The sequence below is a fragment of the Molothrus ater genome, chromosome 1 (assembly GCF_012460135.2).
Source record: "Molothrus ater isolate BHLD 08-10-18 breed brown headed cowbird chromosome 1, BPBGC_Mater_1.1, whole genome shotgun sequence".
NCBI classification, from domain to species: Eukaryota; Metazoa; Chordata; class Aves; order Passeriformes; family Icteridae; genus Molothrus; species Molothrus ater.
The window spans coordinates 153125630-153148117 of NC_050478.2; the positions used below are offsets into that span (position 1 = coordinate 153125630).

General features: G+C 65.0%; 1 protein-coding gene across 1 annotated transcript in view; it reads left to right on the top strand.

Moving 5' to 3' along the window:
* Positions 1-20933, top strand: part of PLEC (plectin) — a 113828-nt gene extending 92895 nt beyond the window's left edge. Inside the window, exons 64-80 of the mRNA XM_036404409.2 lie at positions 998-1204; positions 2175-2294; positions 3178-3347; positions 5980-6139; positions 7698-7895; positions 9912-10037; positions 10338-10481; positions 13482-13670; positions 15317-15431; positions 15504-15670; positions 17351-17513; positions 17596-17750; positions 17833-17907; positions 19151-19268; positions 19388-19572; positions 19804-19924; positions 20271-20933. Coding sequence (XP_036260302.1) covers positions 998-1204; positions 2175-2294; positions 3178-3347; positions 5980-6139; positions 7698-7895; positions 9912-10037; positions 10338-10481; positions 13482-13670; positions 15317-15431; positions 15504-15670; positions 17351-17513; positions 17596-17750; positions 17833-17907; positions 19151-19268; positions 19388-19572; positions 19804-19924; positions 20271-20317 — 2460 coding nt within the window. The 3' untranslated portion in view covers positions 20318-20933. The remainder of the gene's footprint in view (positions 1-997; positions 1205-2174; positions 2295-3177; positions 3348-5979; positions 6140-7697; positions 7896-9911; positions 10038-10337; positions 10482-13481; positions 13671-15316; positions 15432-15503; positions 15671-17350; positions 17514-17595; positions 17751-17832; positions 17908-19150; positions 19269-19387; positions 19573-19803; positions 19925-20270) is intronic.
* Positions 20934-22488: the final 1555 nt, after the last annotated feature.

Sequence of the window (22488 nt, forward strand, 5' to 3'; positions counted from 1 at the left end):
TGTTTCACCCCACAGACACCTTTGGCTGGCTAGGTGTGTGGTGTTTGACCCCACAGACACTTTTGGCCGGCTGGGTGTGTGGTGTTTCACCCCACAGACACTTTTGGCTGCCTGGGTGTGTGGTGTTTCACCCCACAGACACCTTTGGCCAGCTGGGTGTGTGGTGTTTCACCCCACAGACGCTTTTGGCTGGCTGGGTGTGTGGTGTTTCACCCCACAGACACTTTTGGCTGGCTGGGTGTGTGGTGTTTCACCCCACAGACACTTTTGCCTGGCTGGGTGTGTGGTGTTTGACCCCACAGACACTTTTGCCTGGCTGGGTGTGTGGTGTTTCACCCCAGGGACACTTCTGGCTGCCTGGGTGCTGCAGCTGGACACTGCAGACAAGTCCAGGCCTGCAGGAGCTCTGGTGCTGCTGGGATGGAGCTTCCCCCCATAACAGGGGCTGCTCCTGGGGTTTCCCTCTGCCAGAGAAGCTTTAAGGGGATGGTGAAGGAAAGGAGTCGGTTCTGATGGAGGGTTTGGATCCAGAGCTTTATTCTGGCCCTCAGGCCTCTGAATGCAGCACCAGCTCCCACAGAACTCCCTGAGCCCGTGGTTGCTGCTCCTTTAACCCCGGGCAGAGGGGCAGGGAAGGGGCAGGGAGCCACCAAGCAGGGACAGGAGGGGAGGGACAAAGGGACAAAGGACACCTGGATGGCCCAGGGCCCCCCAGGGGTAGAGGGCATCCTTTGAATCTGCCAATCCCTTCTGGAATTCCAGGAGTGACAGACAGTGCTGGGAGGGGCAAGGAGAGGTGCCTGACACTCACCTGGCAGGGAATTATCAGGGGAGGCACCCAGGTTCAGGGCTAAACCCTGAAATCACACCGCAATGCTCTGTGCCCCGTCCCAGCCCGTCCCTGGTGCTGCTCCACGTCCCCTCCTGGCACGGGCTGTGTCCGGGGGGCTCCTCACCCACCCAGGACCCTCCACCCTGAGCTGCCCCCTCCCCGCAGGCCCTGGTGAAGGAGGCGAACACGCACGGGGAGAAGCTGGGCGGCCTGGAGGCCGTGGCCGCGCGCCTGAAGGATTTCAGTCGGAAGCAGGACGGGGCCGTCATCCAGAACCTGGTGCTGGCAGCCCGGGAGAGGCTGGGCAAGGTCCTGCAGCGGGCAGCAGAGAGGGGAGCCGTGCTGGAGGAGGCCCGAAAGCGCAGCAAGCAGGTACCAGGACACAGCCCGGGCTGGGGAGGGGGCTCTGCCCCTTGGCTGGCTTTGGACATGCACCTGGAGGGACAGGACAAGGGGGATGGCTTCCCACTGCCGGAGGGCAGGGATGGATGGGATGTGGGGAAGAAATTCTGCCCTGTGAGGGGGGTTTCCTGGGGAAGCTGTGTCTGCCCCATCCTCGGACGTGTCCAAGGCCGGGTTGGATGGGGCTTGGAGCAGCCTGGGCTGGTGGAAGGTGTCCCTGCCCATGGCAGGGGCTGGAACTGGATGGGCTTTGAGGTCCTTCTAACCAACACCATCCCGGGAATGTTGATTCCATGTCATGGGTCCTGCTGGGAGCTGGGCCAGGAAGGGGCCCCACAGCTCTGGTGCTGTCACTGTGCTGTCCTGGCCCAGGAAGGGACCCTGTGGCTTTGCTGCTGTCACTGTGCTGTCCTGGCCCATGAATTTCTTCCCATGATCTTGGGAGGAAATCCTTCCCTGTGAGGGGGGTTTCCTGGGGAAGCTGTGTCTGCCCCATCCTCAGATGTGTCCAAGGCCAGGTTGGATGGGGCTTGGAGCAGCCTGGGCCGTTGGAAAGTGCCCTGGCCATAGTAGTAGGGTGGAACTGGATGGGTTTGAGTTCCCTCCAACCTAAACCATCCCGGGAATGTTGATTCCATGTCATGGGTCCTGCTGGGAGCTGGGCCAGGAAGGGACCCCGTGGCTCCGGTGCTGTCACTGTCCTGGCCCATGGTTTGCCCCGTGGTGGTGGCCAGGCTGTGTCACTCCCTTGTGTGGCTCCATCTCTCCTGTTTGGGTGGCCCCAGATCCGCTTTGCCCCTGGGTCCCCCCTGAGCCCCCTCAGCCCCTGAGCCCCCTGCAGCCCCCTGAGCCCCCTATAGCCCCCTGAACCTCCTGCAGCCCCCTGAGCCCCCTGAGCCCCTGAGCCCCCTGAGCCCCTCAGCCCTGCCCTGCCCTGCAGTTCAGCGAGTCCCGGCGGCTGCTCCTGGACTGGATGGACGAGGTGGAGCAGAGCCTGGAGGTGCCTCAGGACGCTGCCACCAGCCAGGAGGAGATCAAGTGCCAGCTGGCTGAGCACAAGGTGGGGCTGCCCCTCGTGCTCTGCTCCTCGGTTTGGGGGGTGCAGAACTGGGCTTTTGGGGGGATCTCCAGATCCCAGGGGGGTTGGACAACACCTCAGGATCCCGGGTTTTGGTTGATAATTGCTGCCCTGAGATGTGCAGGATGTCTCTGCTTCGGCCCGTGTGGCTGAAGAACAAGTCTGGAATCTTCACTTTTTGGTCTTGAGGTTGTTTATTAATTCTGATCTATAAAATTTTCTTTCTGCCCAGCTGAGATCTGCTCAGCAGGGCAGCCACAGGCACTGTGACCGCCCCCGAGGCAGTGTTGTCCTTTTATACTACAAATTATGTATAACATATTTACACTTAATTCCCAATACCTATCACCTATGTTAGACAGTGCACTTCTACCCTAAACCAATCCCAAAGTGCCAACATCACTGCAGAAAATGGAGAACAAGAACAAGAAGAAGGAGAAAGGCTGGACACGCCCAAGTTCCTCCATCTTGTCCCCATAACCCCCATACCAAAAATCCTAAAATCGACCTTTTCACCCTGTGATAATTTTATTATTATGCTATTTAAACTCCTGTGACTTTCAGGTCCTCATACAAAGCTGGCAGCTTGCTCCAGGGGTGACAACCAAATCCCCAGGTGCTCTGGGCTGTGTGCCAGGGTCTCTGAGCCCCCCAGTGGGGTCCTTGACCACTCTGGACACCCAGAGGGATGCCCTGAGTTCTGACACCAGGGCCATCCTGAATTGCTGGGAGACCTTGGGGGAGTGCTGGGCCCAGGGATGTTGGGCATGTGGGGCATCCCGACTGCCCCACAGCCCTTGGGGGAGCAGGGAGTCTCTCTCTCCAGCCGGGGGACCCAGCGCCCAGCTGTGGGGTGCCCCTGCAGGCGTTCCAGAAGGTGCTGCGGGCCAAGCGCCCGGTGTACGAGGCGACGCTGCGGAGCGGGCGGGCGCTGCGGGAAGGGGCGCGGCTGCCCCAGGACCTGCAGCCGCTGGAGGAGCTGCTGGGGGAGCTGAAGGAGCGCTGGGATGCGCTGTGCAGCCGCGCTGCCGAGAGGTGGGAGCGGCGCCGGAGGGACGGGATGGGGCGGGGATGGGCTGGGGGTGAGGGGTGGGTGCGGTGGGATGGGGACGGGATGGGGATGGGATGGGAGAGTAAAGGGGATGGGATGGGGATGGGATAGGGAAGGGGTTGGGATGGGGATGGGATGGGGATGGGATGGGATGGGATGGGATAGGGATGGGATGGGGATGGGACAGGGAAGGGGTTGGGATGGGGATGGGATGGGATGGGATGGGATGGGATAGGGATGGGACGGGGACAGGATGGGGATGGGACAGGGAAGGGGTTGGGATGGGATGGAATGGGGTTGGGATGGGGATGGGATGCAGGGAAGGGGTTGGGATGCAGGTTGGATGGGAATAGGGATGGAAATAGTGCCCACAGCACCTCTGTGAGGATTTGGGGTGCAGGGGAACCCTGTGTCTGCTGCTGAGAGGGTTTGGGGTGCAGGGGAACCCTGTGCCCACTGCTGAGAGGGTTTGGGGTGCAGGGGAACCCTGTGCCCACTGCTGAGAGGGTTTGGAGTGCAGGGGAACCCTGTGCCCACTGCTGAGAGGGTTTGGGGTGCACGGGAACCCTGTGCCCACTGCGAGGGGCCGTTGGTTTCTTTGATGTGGCCTTTCTGTAATTGTTCATTGAGCAGCTGTTTGAGGGAACTCAGTTTCTTCTCCTCCAGGGGCCATTGACTCGCCCAGACAGGACTGTTGGTTTTCCATGACAGCTTCAGGGTGACCAGTGCCATCATGGCCCCTTTCAAAAATCCCCTTCCAGCTGCGGCACGATCTGTTCTCTGCCCCTCTGCGGGTCCCAGGCGGGCACTGGAGCTGCCCTTCCTCCCTGAGCATCCTCCTCTGGGACCCCATTCCCAGCATTGCTGGGCTCTGCCCTTGGGCTGTAGCTGGGGCCCATCCTTGTCCATAATGGCACCGCCAGGACCTGTCCCTGTCCATAATGGCACCACCAGAACCTGTCCCATCCATAATGGCACCACCAGGACCTGTCCCTGTCCATAATGGCACTGCCAGGACCTGTTCCTGTCCATAATGGTATGGCCAGGACCTGTCCCTGTCCATAATGGCACCACCAGGACCCATCCCTGTCCATAACGGCACCACCAGGACCTGTCCCTGTCCATAATGGCACTGCCAGGACCTGTCCCATCCATAATGGCACTGCCAGGACCCATCCCTGTCCATAATGGCACTGCCAGGACCCGTCCCTGTCCATAATGGCACTGCCAGGACCCGTCCCATCCATAATGGCACTGCCAGGACCCGTCCCTGTCCATAATGGCACCACCAGGACCCATCCCTGTCCATAATGGCACCGCCAGGACCCGTCCCATCCATAATGGCACTGCCAGGACCTGTCCCAGTCCATAATGGCACTGCCAGGACCTGTCCCAGTCCATAATGGCACCACCAGGACCCGTCCCTGTCCATAATGGCACTGCCAGGACCTGTCCCTGTCCATAACAGTGCTGCCAGGACCCATCCCTGTCCATAATGGCACTGCCAGGACCTGTCCCATCCATAATGGCACTGCCAGGACCTGTTCCTGTCCATAATGGCACTGACAGGACCTGTCCCTGTCCATAATGGCACCACCAGGACCCGTCCCTGTCCATAATGGCACCGCCAGGACCCGTCCCTGTCCATAATGGCACTGCCAGGACCTGTCCCAGTCCATAATGGCACCACCAGGACCCGTCCCTGTCCATAATGGCACCACCAGGACCCTGTCCATAATGGCACTGCCAGGACCTGTCCCAGCCCACAGGGGCCCTGCCAGCTCTGTGTGGTGGCTCTGGGGTTCCTCTTTAGGGTGCCCCCAGGTGCCCACAGTGCCCTGTGCCCCTGGCAGGCAGCACAAGCTGGAGGAGAACCTGCTCAGGATCCATCCTAGTCCATAGCAGTCCCAGGATGACCCATCCCAGCCCATAGGGGCCCTGCCAGCTCTTTGTGGTGGCTCTGGGGTGACGCCAGGGGTGTCCCCAGGTGCCCACAGTGCCCTGTGCCCCTGGCAGGCAGCACAGGCTGGAGGAGAACCTGCTCAGGATCCATCCCAGTCCATAATGGCACCACGGGACCTGTCCCAGTCCATAATGGCACCGCCAGGACCTGTCCCTGTCCATAATGGCACTGCCAGGACCTGTCCCTGTCCATAACAGTGCTGCCAGGACCCATCCCTGTCCATTATGGCACTGCCAGGACCTGTCCCTGTCCATAATGGCACTGCCAGGACCCATCCCTGTCCATAATGGCACCACCAGGACCTGTCCCATCCATAACGGCACTGCCAGGACCTGTCCCTGTCCATAACAGTGCTGCCAGGACCCATCCCTGTCCATTATGGCACTGCCAGGACCCATCCCAGTCCATAATGGCACTGCCAGGACCTGTCCCAGCCCATTAGGGCCCTGCCAGCTGTGTGCTGGCTCTGGGGTTCCTCTTTAGGGTGCCCCCAGGTGCCCACAGTGCCCTGTGCCCCTGGCAGGCAGCACAGGCTGGAGGAGAACCTGCTCAGGACCCATCCCAGCCCATAGGGGCCCTGCCAGCTCTGTGTGCTGGCTCTGGGGTTCCTCTTTAGGGTGCCCCCAGGTGCCCACAGTGCCCTGTGCCCGCAGGCAGCACAAGCTGGAGGAGAACCTGCTCTTCTCGGGCAAGTTCACGGACGCGCTGCAGGCGCTCATGGACTGGCTGTACCGCGCCGAGCCGCAGCTCAGCGAGGACGCGCCCGTCGGGGGGGACCGCGACCTCGTCGGGGACCTCATGGACAAGCACAAGGTGGGTGGCCCTGGGGGGGCTGCAGGGACCCCCGGGCGGTGCCCACCCTCGCTGTGGGGCAGGATGGAGCTGGGCCTGCTGGGGACACCCCGGTGTCACCCCAGTCTGGGGTGCCCTCGCCCTGGTGCTGGAACGGCCCTTCCTCCCTGAGCATCCTCCTCTGGGACCCCATTCCCAGCATTCCCGTGTGCCCCACAGCTGGGGAGGGGTTGGGGTGCAGGGGAGCCCTGTGGGGGTTTGGGGTGCAGGGGACCCTGTGAGGGTTTGGGGTGCACAGGAACGCTGTGGGGGTTTGGGGTGCAGGGAAGGCTGTGAGGGTTTGGGGTGCACAGGAACGCTGTGGGGGTTTGGGGTGCAGGGGAACTTTGTGAGGGCTTGGGGTGCACAGGAACCCTGTGAGGGTTGGGGTGCAGGGGAACCTGTGGGGCTTTGGGGTGCAGGGGAGCCCTGTGAGGATTTGGGGTGCACAGGAACGCTGTGGGGGTTTGGGGTGCAGGGAAGGCTGTGAGGGTTTGGGGTGCAGGGAACCCTGTGGGGGTTTGGGGTGCAGGGAAGGCTGTGAGGGTTTGGGGTGCACAGGAACCCTGTGAGGGTTGGGGTGCAGGGGAGCCCTGTGAGGGTTTGGGGTGCAGGGGACCCTGTGTGGGTTTGGGGTGCAGGGGAACCCTGTGAGGGTTTGGGGTGCAGGGAACCCTGTGAGGGTTTGGGGTGCAGGAGAACCCTGTGAGGGTTTGGGGTGCACAGGAATGCTGTGAGGGTTTGGGGTGCAGGAGAACCCTGTGAGGGTTTGGGGTGCACAGGAATGCTGTGAGGGTTTGGGGTGCAGGGGAATGCTGTTCCCTCTTCTGGGAGGATTTTGGGGTGCAAGAGAGCCCTGTGCCAGTGCTGTGAGGTTTTGGGGTGCAGGGGAGCCCTATGCCCATTGTTGCGAGGTTTTGGGGTTCAGGGCAACCCTTTTCCCACTGCTGTGAGGGTTTGGGGTACATGGGAACTCTCCAACCACCTCTGTGAAGGTTTGAGGTGCAGGGGAACCCCGTTCCCACTGCAGTGAGGGTTTGGGGTGCACAGGAGCCCTGTACCCACTGCTGCGAGGTTTTGGGGTGCAGGGGAACCCCATGCCCATTGTTGCGAGGTTTTGGGGTGCAGGGGAACCCTATGCCCATTGTTGTGAGGTTTTGGGGTGCAGGGCAACCCGGTGCCCACTTCTGTGAGGGTTTGGGGTGCATGGGAACCCTATCCCCATTGCTGTGAAGGTTTGGGGTGCAAGGGAACCCTGTTCCCACTGCTGTGAGGGTTTGGGGTGCACAGGAGCCCCGTACCCACTGCTGCGAGGTTTTGAGGTGCAGGGGAACCCTATCCCATTGTTGCGAGGTTTTGGGGTGCAAGGGAACCCTATGCCCGTTGTTGCGAGGTTTTGGGGTGCAGGGAAACCCTATGCCCGTTGTTGCGAGGTTTTGGGGTGCAGGGGAACCCTATGCCCGTTGTTGCGAGGTTTTGGGGTGCAGGACACCCCCGCCCAGCCGCGGGGTCCCTGTCGCACGGTCCCGCCGCCCCGCAGGTGTTCCAGAAGGAGCTGGGCAAGCGCGCCAGCTGCATCAAGACGCTGAAGCGCTCGGTGCGGGACCTGACGCGGGGCAGCAGCAGCGTGGACTCGCAGTGGCTGCAGCGGCAGGTGGAGGAGCTCAGCACCCGCTGGGACCTGGTCTGCAAACTCTCCCTGTCCAAACAGGCCCGGCTGGAGGCGGCGCTGCGGCAGGTGAGGGATGGGGGGCAGCGGGGGAGCCCGGGGGGTTGGGGGGCAGCGGGGGGAGCCAGGGGGTTGGGGGCAGCAGAGGAACCCAAGGTTTGGGGGCAGCAAGGGAATTCCCGGGTTGGGGGGCAGCAGGGGAACCCAGGGGTGGGGGGCAGCGGGGGAGTCACCGGGTGGGGTCTGCAGCAGGGGAACCCCGGGTTGGGGGCAGCAATGGGGGAACCCCCGGGATTGGGGGGCAGTGGGGGAACCCCCGGGATTGGGGGCAGCGGGGGAACCCAGGGTTGGGGTCAGCAAGGGAATTCCTGGGTTGGAGTCTGCAGCAGCAGAACCCAGGGTTGGGGTCTGCAGCGGGGGGAACCCCGGGTTGGGGGGCAGTGGGGAACCCCCAGGCTGGGGGGGCAGCAGGGGAACCCCTGGGATTGGGGGCAGCAGGGGAACCCCTGGGATTGGGGGCAATGGGGGAGCCCCGGGTTGGGGGGCAGCAAGGGAATTCCCGGGTTGGGGGGAAGTGGGGGAACCCCCGGGTGGGGTCTGCAGCAGAGGAAACCAGGGTTGGGGTTTGCAGCGGGGGGAACCCAGGGGTGGGGAGCAGTGGGGGAGCCCCTGGGATTGGGGGGCAGTGGGGGAGCCCCTGGGATTGGGGGCAGCAGAGGAACCCAGGGTTGGGGGGCAGTGGGGGAGCCCCCGTGATTGGGGGGCAGCAGGGGGACCCCGGGGTGGGGTGTGCAGCTGGAGCATCCATGTGGGGAGGCTGAGATGGATGTGGGGGTGCGGGGTGGTGGGCTGGGGGGTGGCCGTGTTTTGGGGGTTGCTTGGCTAGTGGGTGGCTGTCATTTGGGGGGTGCTTAGATGGTGGGTGGTCGCGTTTTGGGGGGTTCTCCGTGGGATGCCCAGGCATGGTGGGTGCCCGTGCTTTGAGGGGTGCTCTGTGGGGTGCTCAGGTGGTGTGTGGCCGTGTTTTGGGGGGTGCTCAGGTGGTGGGTGGCCGTGCTTTGGGGGTTCTCCGTGGGGTGCTCGGGTGGTGTGTGGCCGTGTTTTGGGGTTGCTCAGGTGGTGTGTGGCCGTGTTTTGGGGTTGCTCAGGTGGTGTGTGGCTGTGTTTTGGGGGAGTTTGTGTGGTGTGTGGCCGTGTTTTGGGGGGTGCTCGGGTGGTGGGTGGCCGTGTTTTGGGGGAGTTTGTGTGGTGTGTGGCCGTGTTTTGGGGGGTGCTCCATGGGGTGGTGGGTGGCCGTGTTCTGGGGGTTCTCCGTGGGGTGCTCGGGTGGTGGGTGGCTGCACTTCCAGGGTGCTCCATGGGGTCCCCAGGTGTGGTGGGTGGTGGGTGGCCGTGCTTTGGGGGTGCTCTGTGGAGTGCTTGGGTGGAGGCTGGCCATGCTTTGAGGGTGCTTTGTGGGGTGGTGGGTGGCCGTGTTTTGGGGGCAGTTTGGGCAGTGGTGGCTGTGTTTTGGGGGCAGTTTGGGTGGTGTGTGGCCGTGCTTTGGGGGCAGTTTGGGTGGTGTGTGGCCGTGCTTTGGGGGCAGTTTGGGTGGTGTGTGGCCGTGTTTTGGGGAGTTCTCCATGGGATGCCCAGGCACGGTGGGTGGCTGAGCATCTGGGGAGGTCTTCCAGTCTGCCTGGGTGGTGTTGGGGCTGTGCCTTTTGGGGCTGCCCAGCTCGGGGTGTGGTGCTGCGTGGGGCTCTGAGGTTCTGTCGCAAGGTGCCATGGCCGGGTGCCAGGCTGGCTGCTGCCTGCTACAGGTGTGAGTGCATGCACGGTGCCCGGGGCGGGTGGCACAGGGTGGCACAGGGTGGCACAGGGAGGCTCGGAGGAAATGGTGTCCCGCACTAGAGCTGGCTGTGGGGTCTCCCCTCGATCCCTCTGTGGGGCTGGAGCGGGGCTGGCAGCAGCTCTGCCATGGCACCGCGTGCAGCCAGTGCCTGTGCCAGGGGCTGGGCCATCCCCAGCAGGGCTCAGGGGCCGGCCGGGAGGCTCAGGGGGCCTGCAAGGAGGGCGCTGAGCGGGTCCCCGCTGTGGCGGCAGGCGGAGGAGTTCCACAGCCTGGTGCACTCCTTCCTGGGGCGCCTGACCGAGTCGGAGAAGACCCTCAAGTACGGAGTGTTCCCCGAGGAGGAGGCGGCCGTGCAGGAGTGCCAGGCCCAGCTGCAGGTGGGTGCCAGCCCCCAGCAAACCCCAGCAAACCCCAGCTTTGCCCCAGGACCTCCATCACTGGGCTCAGCCTGACCCAGCGGGGCTCTGGCATCCCCACAGGGATGTTGGGTGCCACCCCTGAGAGATTTGGGGTGTTGAGTGCCACCACACCGAGCGCACGGGGTTTGGGGCCCCAAATGCCCTGAGGTGGGGAGATTTGGGTACCCCCACCCCAATCCCTTGATCCCAGTGCTGCAGGGCGTGTGGTGGTGTCTGGGGGGCTGGGGCCTGACAGTGCCATGTCCCTGTCCCCCCCAGGAGCTGATGCAGTCCCTGCAGTGCCAGCAGCTGGAGCTGGAGTGCATCACCTCGCTGGGGGAGGAGATCCTCAGCACCTGCCACCCCGACTCCATCATCACCATCAAATCCTGGGTCACGGTCACCAAGAGCCGCTTCCAGGAGGTGAGACAGGGGCCCCATCCCTGCCCGGGGGGGCAGAGTGGCACCCACACCTGGGGAAAGCACGGCCCCACACCTGGGGAAAGCATTGCCCCACACCTGTCCCAGTGCCCCACACCTGGGGAAAGCACGGCCCCACACCTGGGGAAATCATGGCCCCACACCTGTCCCAGTGCCCCATACCTGGGGAAAGCACGGCCCCATACCTGGGGAAAGCATGGCCCCACACCTGGGGAAAGCACGGCCCCACACCTGGGGAAAGCATGGCCCCACACCTGGGGAAAGCACGGCCCCATGCCTGTCCCAGTGCCCCATACCTGGGGAAAGCATGGCCCCACACCTGGGGAAAGCACGGCCCCACACCTGTCCCAGTGCCCCATACCTGGGGAAAGCACGGCCCCACACCTGTCCCGGTGCCCCACACCTGGGGAAAGCATGGCCCCACACCTGTCCCAGTGCCCCATACCTGGGGAAAGCATGGCCCCACACCTGTCCCAGTGCCCCATACCTGGGGAAAGCACGGCCCCACACCTGGGGAAAGCATGGCCCCACACCTGGGGAAAGCACGGCCCCACACCTGTCCCAGTGCCCCATACCTGGGGAAAGCACGGCCCCACACCTGTCCCGGTGCCCCATACCTGGGTAAAGCATGGCCCCACACCTGTCCCAGTGCCCCATACCTGGGGAAATCATGGCCCCATACCTGGGGAAAGCACAGCCCCATACCTGGGGAAAGCATGGCCCCACACCTGGGTAAAGGACGGCCCCACACCTGTCCCAGTGCCCCACACCTGGGGAAAGCACGGCCCCATACCTGGGGAAAGCATGGCCCCACACCTGTCCCAGTGCCCCACACCTGGGGAAAGCATGGCCCCACACCTGTCCCACTGCCCCATACCTGGGGAAATCATGGCCCCACACCTGGGGAAAGCACGGCCCCATGCCTGTCCCACTGCCCCACACCAGTCCCACTGCCCCACACCTGTCCCAGTGCCCCATGCCTGTCCCAGTGCCCCACACCTGTCCCACTGCCCCACACCTGTCCCAGTGCCCCACACCTGTCCCACTGCCCCACATCTGTCCCAGTGCCCCACATCTGTCCCAGTGCCCCACACCTGTCCCAGTGCCCCACACCTGTCCCACTGCCCCACACCTGTCCCAGTGCCCCACACCTGTCCCACTGCCCCACATCTGTCCCAGTGCCCCACACCTGTCCCAGTGCCCCACACCTCTCCCAGTGCCCCACACCTGTCCCAGTGCCCCACGCCTCTCCCACCACCAGGGACTGCAGCCCCCCCAAGCAGAGCATTGCAGGATCTGGGGGTGCTCAGCCCCAGAGGATCTTGGCCTTGCCAGGGTCACCCCATGGTCCCCCACCCTGTGGCCTCCTGGGGTCACCCCCTTGGAAGGTGGTGGCTCATTCCAGTGCAATGGGGGCCACCACACAGCTGAGGCAGGGAGGGGTGGGAGCAGTGTCCCGGGATCCCACCCCAGACTGTGCTCCCACCGTGGCCCAGAGCCGCCCCGGGCTGCTCTGGATTTGTAGGTAAGAGGCTCCTGGGACTGGTCTGGCCAGTTCAGCCGATCCCACACAAAGCCCCTGTTGAGCAGAGAGCTGCAGGATCTGCTCTGGATCTGCCCTGGGGCTGCCCCCCTCACCCCACGCACCCCAAAAAGGGAGAGCAGCTGGCATGGCCCCACAGCACAGAGCTGGGGACCCTCAGCATGTGGGGGCAGCACCCCCAGCCCTGCCCCGGCTGCCCAGCAGGAGCCTGGTGCTGCCCCGTGTCCCTGCCCCTGTGTCCCTGCCCCATGTCCCTGCCCCATGTCCCAGCCCCATATCCCTTTCCCATATCCCTTCCCTATATCCCTGTCCCATATCCCTTCCCCATGTCCCAGACCCATATCCCAGCCCCATGTCCCTTCCCCATATCCCTGCCCCACATACCTGCCCCATATCCCAGCCCCATGTCCCAGACCCATATCCCAGCCCCATATCCCTGCCCCATATCCCTGCCCCATGTCCCAGACCCATATCCCAGACCCATATCCCTTCCCCATGTCCCTTCCCCATATCCCTGCCCCACATACCTGCCCCATATCTCAGCCCCATATCCCTACCCTGTGTCCCTGCCCCATATCCCTGCCCGGTGTCCCTCTCCCATCTCCCTGCCCCATATCCCAGCCCCATATCCCTGCCCCATGTCCCAGCCCCATATCCATATCCCTGCCCCATATCCCTGCCCCATATCCCTACCCTGTGTCCCTGCCCCATATCCCTGCCCGGTGTCCCTCTCCCATCTCCCTGCCCCATATCCCAGCCCTATATCCCTGCCCCATGTCCCAGCCCCATATCCATATCCCTGCCCCATATCCCTGCCCTATATCCCGGGGGGGGACCTTGGGGTGCACAGTGGGTGCCACCTCTGCCCAGTGTCCCTGCTCTGTGTCCCTGCCCCGTGTCCCACCCCCATATCCCAGCCCTGTATCCCAGCCAGGGGACCTCAGGGTGCACACTGGGGTGCCATCCTTGTATCCATGTCCCTGCCCCATATCCCAGCCCTATATCCCAGGCAGGGGACCTTGGGGTGCCCAGTGGGTGCCATCCCTGCCCCATGTCCAAGGCGGGGGACCTCGGGGTGAGAGCAGTGGGTGCCATCCCAGCCCCATATCCCAGCCCCATATCCCTGCCCGGTGTCCCTGCCCTATATCCCAGCCAGGGGACCCTGGGGTGCACACTGGGGTGCCCTCCCCGTGTCCAGTGTCCCATGTCCCAGTCGGGGGACCCTGGGGCGCACAGTGGGTACCCTCCCCGTGTCCCCATATCCCTGCCCCATATCCCTGCCCCGTGTCCCAACCCCATATCCCAGCCGGGGTCCCTGGGGCACACACTGGGGTGCCCTCCCCGTGTCCCAGCCCCATATCCCAGCCGGGGTCCCTGGGGCGCACACTGGGGTCGCTCCCCGTGCCCCCCTTGCCCCACGGGCCCCGGCCGCCCCGCAGGTGCTGAGCTGGGCACAGCAGCAGGGCGAGCGGCTGCGGGCGCAGGCGGCGGCGCTGGCGGCCGAGCGGGAGGACACGGAGCAGCTGCTGGACTGGATCACGGCGGCCGAGGAGGCGCTGGGGCTGCGCGACCAGGAGCCGCTGCCCGAGGAGGCCGAGCAGCTGGAGGAGCTCAGCGCCCAGCACGCGGTGAGGGACCCCGAAACCGGCTGGCCCTGGGGACAGGGGGACCCCGAAACCGGCTGGCCTTGGGGACAGGGGGACCCCGAAACCGGCTGGCCCTGGGGACAGTGGGACACCCCTGACACACCCCGGCTGGCCGTGGGGACGGGGGGACCCCGAAACCGGCTGGCCATGGGGACAGGGGGACCCCGAAACCGGCTGGCCATGGGGGCAGGGGGACCCCCCTGACACACCCCGGCTGGCCCTGGGGACAGGGGGACCCCGAAACCGGCTGGCCTTGGGGACAGTGGGACACCCCTGACACACCCCGGCTGGCCATGGGGATGGGGGGACCCCGAAACCGGCTGGCCCTGGGGACAGGGGGACCCCCCCGACACACCCCGACTGGCCTTGGGGACACAGGGACCCCGAAACCGGCTGGCCTTGGGGACAGGGGGACCCCCATGACTGGCCAACACCCCGGCCGGCCCTGGGCCAGGAGCTGGCCTGACCGAGGGGGTTTGGGGGGCACCGGGCTCGTGGGTGGTGCTGCTTTGGTCCAGGGGGGCTGTGGGATATGGGGGCTGTGGAGTATGGGGGGCAGTGGAATGTGGGAGGCTGTGGAATATGGGGGGTCTGGGGAGCACGGGGGGCTGTGGGGCATGGGGGGCTGTGGAGAATGGGGGCCTCTGGAGCACAGGAGGCTGGGGAGCACAGGGAGCTGGGGGGCTCTGGAGAACAGGGGGGTGGGAAGCATGGGGTGCTGTGGAGAACAGGGGGGCTCTGGAACACGGGGGGGGTTGTGGAGCACGGGGGGTGGTGGAGCCCAGGGGGCTGTGGAACACAAGGAACTGGGGTCTCTGGGACACGGGGGGGGGTTGTGGAGAACAGGGGGGCTGGGGAGCACTGGGGGGCTCTGAAGCACGGGGGGGTTGTGGAATATGGGGGGGGTCTGGGGAGCACAGGGGGCACGGGGGGCTGTGGAGCACAGGGGGCTGTGGGGCACAGAGGGGGTTGTGGAGCATGGGGGCTGTGGAATATGGGCGGCTGTGGAACACGGAACTGGAGGGCTCTGGAGCACAGGGGGCTGTGGAGAATGGGGGGCTCTGGAGCAGAGGGAGCTGTGGAGCACGGGGAACTGGGGGGCTCTGGAGCACAAGGAACTGGGGGGCTCTGGAGCACAGGGAGCTGTGGAGCACAAGGAACTGGGGGGCTGTGGAACACAAGGAACTGGGGTGCTCTGGAGCACAAAGAACTGGGGGGCTCTGGAGCACAAAGAACTGGGGGGTTCTGGAGCACAAAGAACTGGGGGGCTCTGGAGCACAGGGAGCTCTGGAGCACAAGGAACTGGGGGGCTCTGGAGCACAGGGAACTGGGGGGCTGTGGAGCACAAAGAACTGGGGGGTTCTGGAGCACAAAGAACTGGGGGGCTCTGGAGCACAGGGAGCTCTGGAGCACAAGGAACTGGGGGTCTCTGGAGCACAGGGAACTGGGGGGCTGTGGAGCACAAGGAACTGGGGGGCTGTGGAGCACAGGGAACTGGGGGGTTCTGGAGCACAAAGAACTGGGGGGCTGTGGAGCACAGGGAACTGGGGGGCTCTGGTGGAGCACGGGGGGCTCTGGAGCACGGGGGGCTGTGCCAGCCCGCGCTCAGCACCAGCCCTCCTCCGCAGGTGTTCATGGAGGAGCTGAACCGCAAGCAGCCTGACGTGGAGAAGGTGACCAAGAGCTGCAAGCGGAAGCTGGCGGTGGACCTGGGCGCCCCGGCCAGCCGCCGACTGGCCACACGTAAGGAAGCCCATCGGCGCCCCCCTCCCATGGCCCGGACCCCCGGGCGCCCCCTGACCCCGCTGTCCGCAGGTCGCCGCAGCGGCGGGAAGGCGCAGGGCACGGCGGCGGCGCCGCTCGGGGGGCTGGAGCCCCAGACGCCGCTGATGGCGCAGCTCCTGCACCGCTGGCAGCAGCTCTGGCTGCTGGCCCTGGACCGGCAGTACCGGCTGGAGACGGCCCTGCAGCGCCTGCGGGAGGTAGGGCTGGCACACGGGGGTCCCCCTGCCCTGGGGGGTCCTCAGCAGCTCCTCTCACCTTCTGCCCATGGGGGCCCCCTCGGCCAGGTCATGGGGATGGGGTCAGCAGCCCCAGCCCCTGTCCCTGCAGGGGTCTGTGCCCTGTCCCTGTCCCTGCAGGGGTCTGTGCCCCGTCCCTGTCCCTCCCTACCCGGTCCCTGTCCCTGCAGGGGTCTGTGCCCTGTCCCTGTCCCTCCCTACCTGGTCCCTGTCCCTGCAGGGGTCTGTGCCCTGTCCCTGTCCCTGCAGGGGTCTGTGCCCCGTCCCTGTCCCTCCCTACCCGGTCCCTGTCCCTGCAGGGGTCTGTGCCCTGTCCCTGTCCCTCCCTACCCGGTCCCTGTCCCTGCAGGGGTCTGTGCCCTGTCCCTGTCCCTCCCTACCCGGTCCCTGTCCCTGCAGGGGTCTGTGCCCTCCCTACCATGTCCCTGTCCCTGCAGGGTCTGTGCCCTGTCCCTGTCCCTGTCCCTGTCCCTGCAGGGGTCTGTGCCCTGTCCCTGTCCCTCCCTACCTGGTCCCTGTCCCTGCAGGGTCTGTGCCCTGTCCCTGTCCCTCCCTACCTGGTCCCTGTCCCTGCAGGGGTCTGTGCCCCGTCCCTGTCCCTGCAGGGGTCTGTGCCCCGTCCCTGTCCCTCCCTACCCGGTCCCTGTCCCTGCAGGGGTCTGTGCCCCGTCCCTGTCCCTCCCTACCCGGTCCCTGTCCCTGCAGGGGTCTGTGCCCTCCCTACCCTGTCCCTCCCTACCCTGTCCCTGTCCCTGCAGGGGTCTGTGCCCTCCCTACCCTGTCCCTGCAGGGGTCTGTGCCCCGTCCCTGTCCCTCCCTACCAGGTCCCTGTCCCTGCAGGGTCTGTGCCCTGTCCCTGTCCCTGCAGGGGTCTGTGCCCTGTCCCTGTCCCTCCCTACCCGGTCCCTGTCCCTGCAGGGTCTGTGCCCTGTCCCTGTCCCTGCAGGGGTCTGTGCCCCGTCCGTCCCTGTCCCTCCCTACCCTGTCCCTGTCCCTGCAGGGTCTGTGCCCTGTCCCTGTCCCTCCCTACCCTGTCCCTGTCCCTGCAGGGTCTGTGCCCTGTCTCTGTCCCTCCCTACCCTGTCCCTGTCCCTCACATGGGTGCACCCTGACACCCCAGAGGGGCTGCTGGAGCTCCGTGCACCACAGAGTGGGGGTCCTGGTCAGAGACCCCCCCAACCTTGCAGCCGTGGCAGGGCCAGGGCTGGGAGCAGGCAGGCCATGGAGCTGAGGCTGGGCACAGTGGGCACAGTGTGGGGGGCATGAGGGGCTCCTGGTCATCCCCTCCGTGCCCCTCTGAGCTGGAGGAGTTGGCACACTTTGACTTTGGGGTCTGGAGGAAGCACTACACGCAGTGGATCAGCCAGATGAAGTCTGTCCCTGCAGGGGTCAGTCCCTGTCCCTCTCCCTCCCATGGGTGCACCCTGACACCCCAGAGGGGCTGCTGGAGCCCCGTGCATCACAGAGTGGGGGTCCTGGTCAGAGACCCCCCCTTGCAGCCGTGGCAGGGCCAGGGCTGGGAGCAGGCAGGCTGTGGAGCTGGGGCTGGGCACAGTGTGATGGACCAGGCTGGGGTGGGGGGCGTGAGGGGGGCATGAGGGGGTCCTGCTGTCCTGCTCATCCCCTCCGTGCCCCTCCCAGCTGGAGGAGTTCGCGCACTTTGACTTCGGGGTCTGGAGGAAGCGCTACATGCAGTGGATCAGCCAGATGAAGTCCCGCGTCCTGGACGTGTTCCGCGGCATCGACAGGGACCAGGACGGGCGCATCAGCCAGCGAGAGTTCATCGAGAGCGTCCTCGCCTCCAGTGCGTGCCCAGGGGCGCTGGAGGGGGCTGAGGGGCCGGAACTGGGGGGCTGATGGTCTCTCTGTACCCCCCCCGCCCCCAGAGTTCCCCACCAACGTCCTGGAGATGAACGCCGTGGCCACCATCTTCGACATGAACGGCGACGGCTTCATCGACTACTACGAGTTCGTCAGCGCCCTGCACCCCAACCGGGACCCGCTGCGCCGCTCCGCCGACGCCGACCAGATCCAGGACGAGGTGTGGGGCGGGGCAGCGGGGCTGGGGGGCGGCTGGAAGGGTGGGGATCCCGCCCGGCGCTGAGCTGAGCGTGCCCCCGCAGGTGAACCGGCAAGTGGCCCAGTGCAACTGCGCCAAGCGCTTCCAGGTGGAGCAGATCAGCGCCAACAGGTACCGGGTAAGTGCCCAGGCCGGGACCTGCTCTGACACCTGTGCCCAGCCCCGTGCCCTGTGCAGGGGTCCTGCAGTGCCCGTGTGCCTGGGCATGGAGGGGGCACATCCCTGTGCCCATACAGGGGTCCTGCAGTGCCCGTGTGCCCAGGCACGGAGGGGGCACATCCCCATGCCCATACAGCGGTCCTGCAGTGCCTGTGTGCCAGGGTTTTGCGGAGATAACTAAAAACTCCACAACTTTTGTGCAAGTTGTAAAGCCGGTATGTTTATTATTACATGTGGAGATTACTCTCCTTAAAAGACATGCGTACCTCTGGGAACTTCAGGTCTTTTTTATCCCCCTCTCAAATACATATGCACACAATTTCACAATAGGTTCATACATATTCATTTTCACGAATTTCGAGTGACATTTGCTGCTAGTTCTTCTTTATCAGAAGGAATTCCTTGGTCAGGTTGACCTGCTCTCACAGCAGTCTCTCTGTTTCTCTTTATCACCTTGTGTTCCCCCCCTTATCTCTGTCCTTCACTGAATCAGTTTCCCTGAGCCCAGGCTTTGCAGTCAGGCTACACAGCCGTGATTTCTATCCACAGACTCAACTCAGAGATGTACATTTCACCTAAATCAAAACGGATTTCTGCTCTGGAGAATTTCTGCTTTGTTTCACTGGGGCAGGGAGGGGGCACATCCCACGGGGGCAGTGCCCATGTGCCAGGGCGAGCAGGGGGCACATCCCTGTGCCCCGAGGAGCCCCAGCCCCTGTGGGAGGGTGTAGAATTTGCAAGGCAACTCCAACAAGGGAAGAGACGAGAACCTTGACACCATGTTTCATGGAGGCTGATTCATTATTTTATTATATATATTATTTTGAAAGAAAATGATACACTAAAACTATACTAAAGAAAGAGAAAGGAGATATCAGAAGGCTAGAAAAGAATGGAATTAATAAAAAAAATCTTGTGACTGCTCACAGCCTCGACACAGGCGGCTGTCATTGGTCATCAAGTAAAAACAATTTCACACGCTGAGTAAACAATCCTCCAAACCACATTCCAAAACGTGAAGAGGCTGAAGTTTCTCAGCTTCTCGGGAGAAAAGATCCTAATGAAAGGATTTTCCATAAAATACGTCCGTGACAGGAGGGCAGTGCCAGTGGGGCCGGGGGGGCGGCGGGGAGGGGCAGGTCTGGGTGCTGCTGCCCCCCTTCCCAAGGCCCAGCCCTGCCCCAGCGTCCCTCTCCCCGCAGTTCGGGGAGTCCCAGCAGCTGCGGATGGTGCGGATCCTGCGCAGCACCCTCATGGTGCGGGTGGGCGGCGGCTGGATCGCCCTGGACGAGTTCCTGGTGAAGAACGACCCCTGCAGAGGTGAGGGCGGGGGTCCCACACCGGCCCCTCGCGGGGTGGGGGTCCCGCGGTGCCTGGTGCGGGGCCATGGGGGGCACAGCACCCCCCAGGGTAACCCTCGCCCCCTCCGCTGTCCCCAGTGAAGGGAAGGACCAACCTGAAGATCAACGAGAAGTACCTGTCCTCGGACGTCTTCGGAGCCGCTGCCAGGTGCGCCGGGACCCAGTCGGCCGCCTCCTCCAAAGTGCTGTCCCCGAGCCGCTCCAACTCCAGCCTCAGCCTCTACAGCAGCGCCTCGGCGCCCAGCAGCCCCCTGGCCAGGAAGGTACGGGCCGCCGAGCCCCCTCCCTGCAGTCCCGAGCCCCCCAACCCTCCCGCCGGGGCCTCTGACCCTCATCCTCATCCTCATCCTCACCCTCATCCTCATCCTCATCCTCACCCTCATCCTCACCCTCATCCTCATCCTCACCCTCATCCTCACCCTCATCCTCACCCTCATCCTCACCCTCACCCTCACCCTCATCCTCATCCTCATCCTCATCCTCACCCTCCCCAGTCGGTGCTGCGGAGGACGCGCTCCGGGGACCGCTGCCCGCGCTCCCGGGGCTCGGGGCTGCCCGACGGAGCGGAGCTGCAGTTCAGCGCGGCTGAGGAGAGCCTGCCTGTGGCACCCCCAGGTGAGAGCCCTGGGGCTGGGGGGCACCGGGGAGCCGGGCTGGGGGGCACCCCCAGGTGAGCGCTGTGGGGCTGGGGGGCACCCCCGGGCTGGGGGGCACCGCGGAGCCGGGCTGGGGGGCACCCCCGGGCTGGGGGGCACTCCCAGGCTGGGGGGCACCCCCAGGTGAGCGCTGTGGGGCTGGGGGGCACCCCCAGGTGAGCGCTGTGGGGCTGGGGGGCACCGGGGAGCCGGGCTCGGTGCGCGCTGTGCCGCAGGGCAGCGGGGCTGTCCCCCCGTCCCTCGCAGCGCTGGAGCCGGGGCGGGCAGAGCTCCGCGCTCCATCCATCCCCTGCGTGCCCCCGCAGAGCCGCCCGAAGGGTCCCCTCCGGAGCGCTGCAGCCCCTGCCGCTGAGCCCCGCGCCCGCCCTGCGCCCAGCACCTCGGCCGGCCCCACTCAGGACCCTCCTTCCTCCACGGGGCCGCGCCCCCCGCGGGTCTCGGGCCCGGCGCTGCGGCCCCCCCGAGCGGGGCTGAGCTGGACGGCCCGCACCGATCGCGCCGCCGGGGCCCGTTCCAGAGGATATGCAAGCATCTCCCGACAGCCAGCGAGACCCGGGCTCCCGCCCCGCGGCTCCGCTCCCAGCGCCCGGGGCTGCGGGACCAGCCGGGCACCCCCTGCCCTTCTCCCGTGCGGCCGGCTCGGTACCCCCGGCACCGGGCCTCGCTCACCGGGGTCCCCACGGTGCCTCCCACGCCCCGGCGGGAGGCGGCCGGGCTCGGTACCGGGCACCGGGCGGATGCCGAGCCCCGTTTCTGGTGCTAACCCTCACCCCTCGGCCTTGGGGGTGCTCCGGCCGCCCCCGGCCCCGGGGGTCCCGTCCCGCCGGCGGCACCGGGGGCAGCGGGACCCCCGCCCCGCCGCCGCATGCCCGCGCCACCCCCGCTAACCGGAGAGCAGTAGAGCTGAATGTAACCCCGGCCGGGCCCGCCCGCCGCCACAATAAACTGTAGTGAGGTTCCTTTTTCTACCGGCGCCCCGTCTGTCCGTCCGTCCGTCTGTCCGTCCGCGCGGGGGGGGGACTCCGCGCCGTGCCTCGGCCTGCTTGCCCCTCTGCAGAAGGAGGGGTCCGTCGGTCTGTCTGTCTTTCTGTCTGTCTGTCTGCTTGGGGAGGGAGGCTGCAGTCTGTCAGTCTTTCTGTCAGGACAAGGAGCTGCAGTCTGTCAGTCTGTCCACCTGCTCAGTACAAGGGGCTGAAGTCTGTCTGTCTGTGTGCTCAGGACAAGGGACTGCAGTCTGTCAGTCTGTCCGTCTGCTCGGAACAGGGGCTGCAGTACATCTGTCTGTCTGCCTGTCAGTCTGTCTGTCAGGACAAGGAGCTGCAGTCTGTCAGTCTGTCTGTGCTCAGGACAAGGGTCTGCAGTCCATCAGTCTGTCCATCTTCTCAGGACAAGGAGCTGCAGTCCGTCAGTCTGTCAGTCTGTCCGTCTGACCAGGACAAGGTGCTGCAGTCTGTCTGTCTGTCTGTGTACTCAGGGCAAGGAGCTGCAGTCCATCAGTCTGTCAGTCTTTCTGTCTGGACAAGGTGCTGCAGTCCATCAGTCTGTCTGTCTGACCAGGACAGGGGCTGCAGTACATCTGTCTGTCTGCCTGTCTGTCTGTCAGGACAAGGAGCTGCAGTCTGTCAGTCTGTCTGTGCTCAGGACAAGGGTCTGCAGTCCATCAGTCTGTCCGTCTGACCAGGACAAGGCGCTGCAGTCTGTCCATCTGTCCGTCTGACCAAGACAATGTGCTGCAGTCTGTCAGTCTGTCTGTCAGGACAAGGGGCTGCAGTCCGTCAGTCAGTCTGTCAGGACAAGGGGCTGCAGTCCGTCAGTCTGTCAGTCTGTCTGTCAGGACAAGGGGCTGCAGTCCGTCAGTCTGTCCACCCCTCACTGCGTTTTCTTGGCAGGGGTGTCCCACCAGCACAGCAGGTGCCACCCGCGCGATGGCACCCGGTGGCCGGGCAGGGCCGGGCAGGGCCGGGCAGGGCCGGGCAGGGCTGGGTGTGTCCCAGCCGGGGGCACCGGAGCCCCGGGAGCTGCAGCGGTGCCAGCTGTGCCACGGCCCCTCCTTTCCACAGAAGGCATTGCTGCCATTCCTGCCGTTGGCATTCCAGCTGGCACCAGGACCAACCGTGGGCAGCGTGGAGCGAGGCCACAGCCCTGTCCTGGGTGTCCCCATCCAGCAGGGTCCTGGCAGCTGTGCATCCATCCCCTCTGTGTCCCCACCCAGCAGGGTCCTGGCAGCTGTGCATCCATCCCTGGGTGTCCATGTCCAGCAGGGTCCTGGCAGCTGGGCATCCATCCCCTGTGTGTCCCCATGTCCAGCAGGGTCCTGACAGCTGTGCATGCATCCCCTGTGTGTCCCCATGTCCAGCAGGGTCCTGGCAGCTGTGCATCCATCCCCTGTGTGTCCCCATGTCCAGCAGGGTCCTGACAGCTGTGCATCCATCCCCTGTGTGTCCATGTCCAGCAGGGTCATCTCACCCACATTCGTGTGCTCATGGAAATCTCAGCCAAACATTCCTGTGCCCATGGAACTCT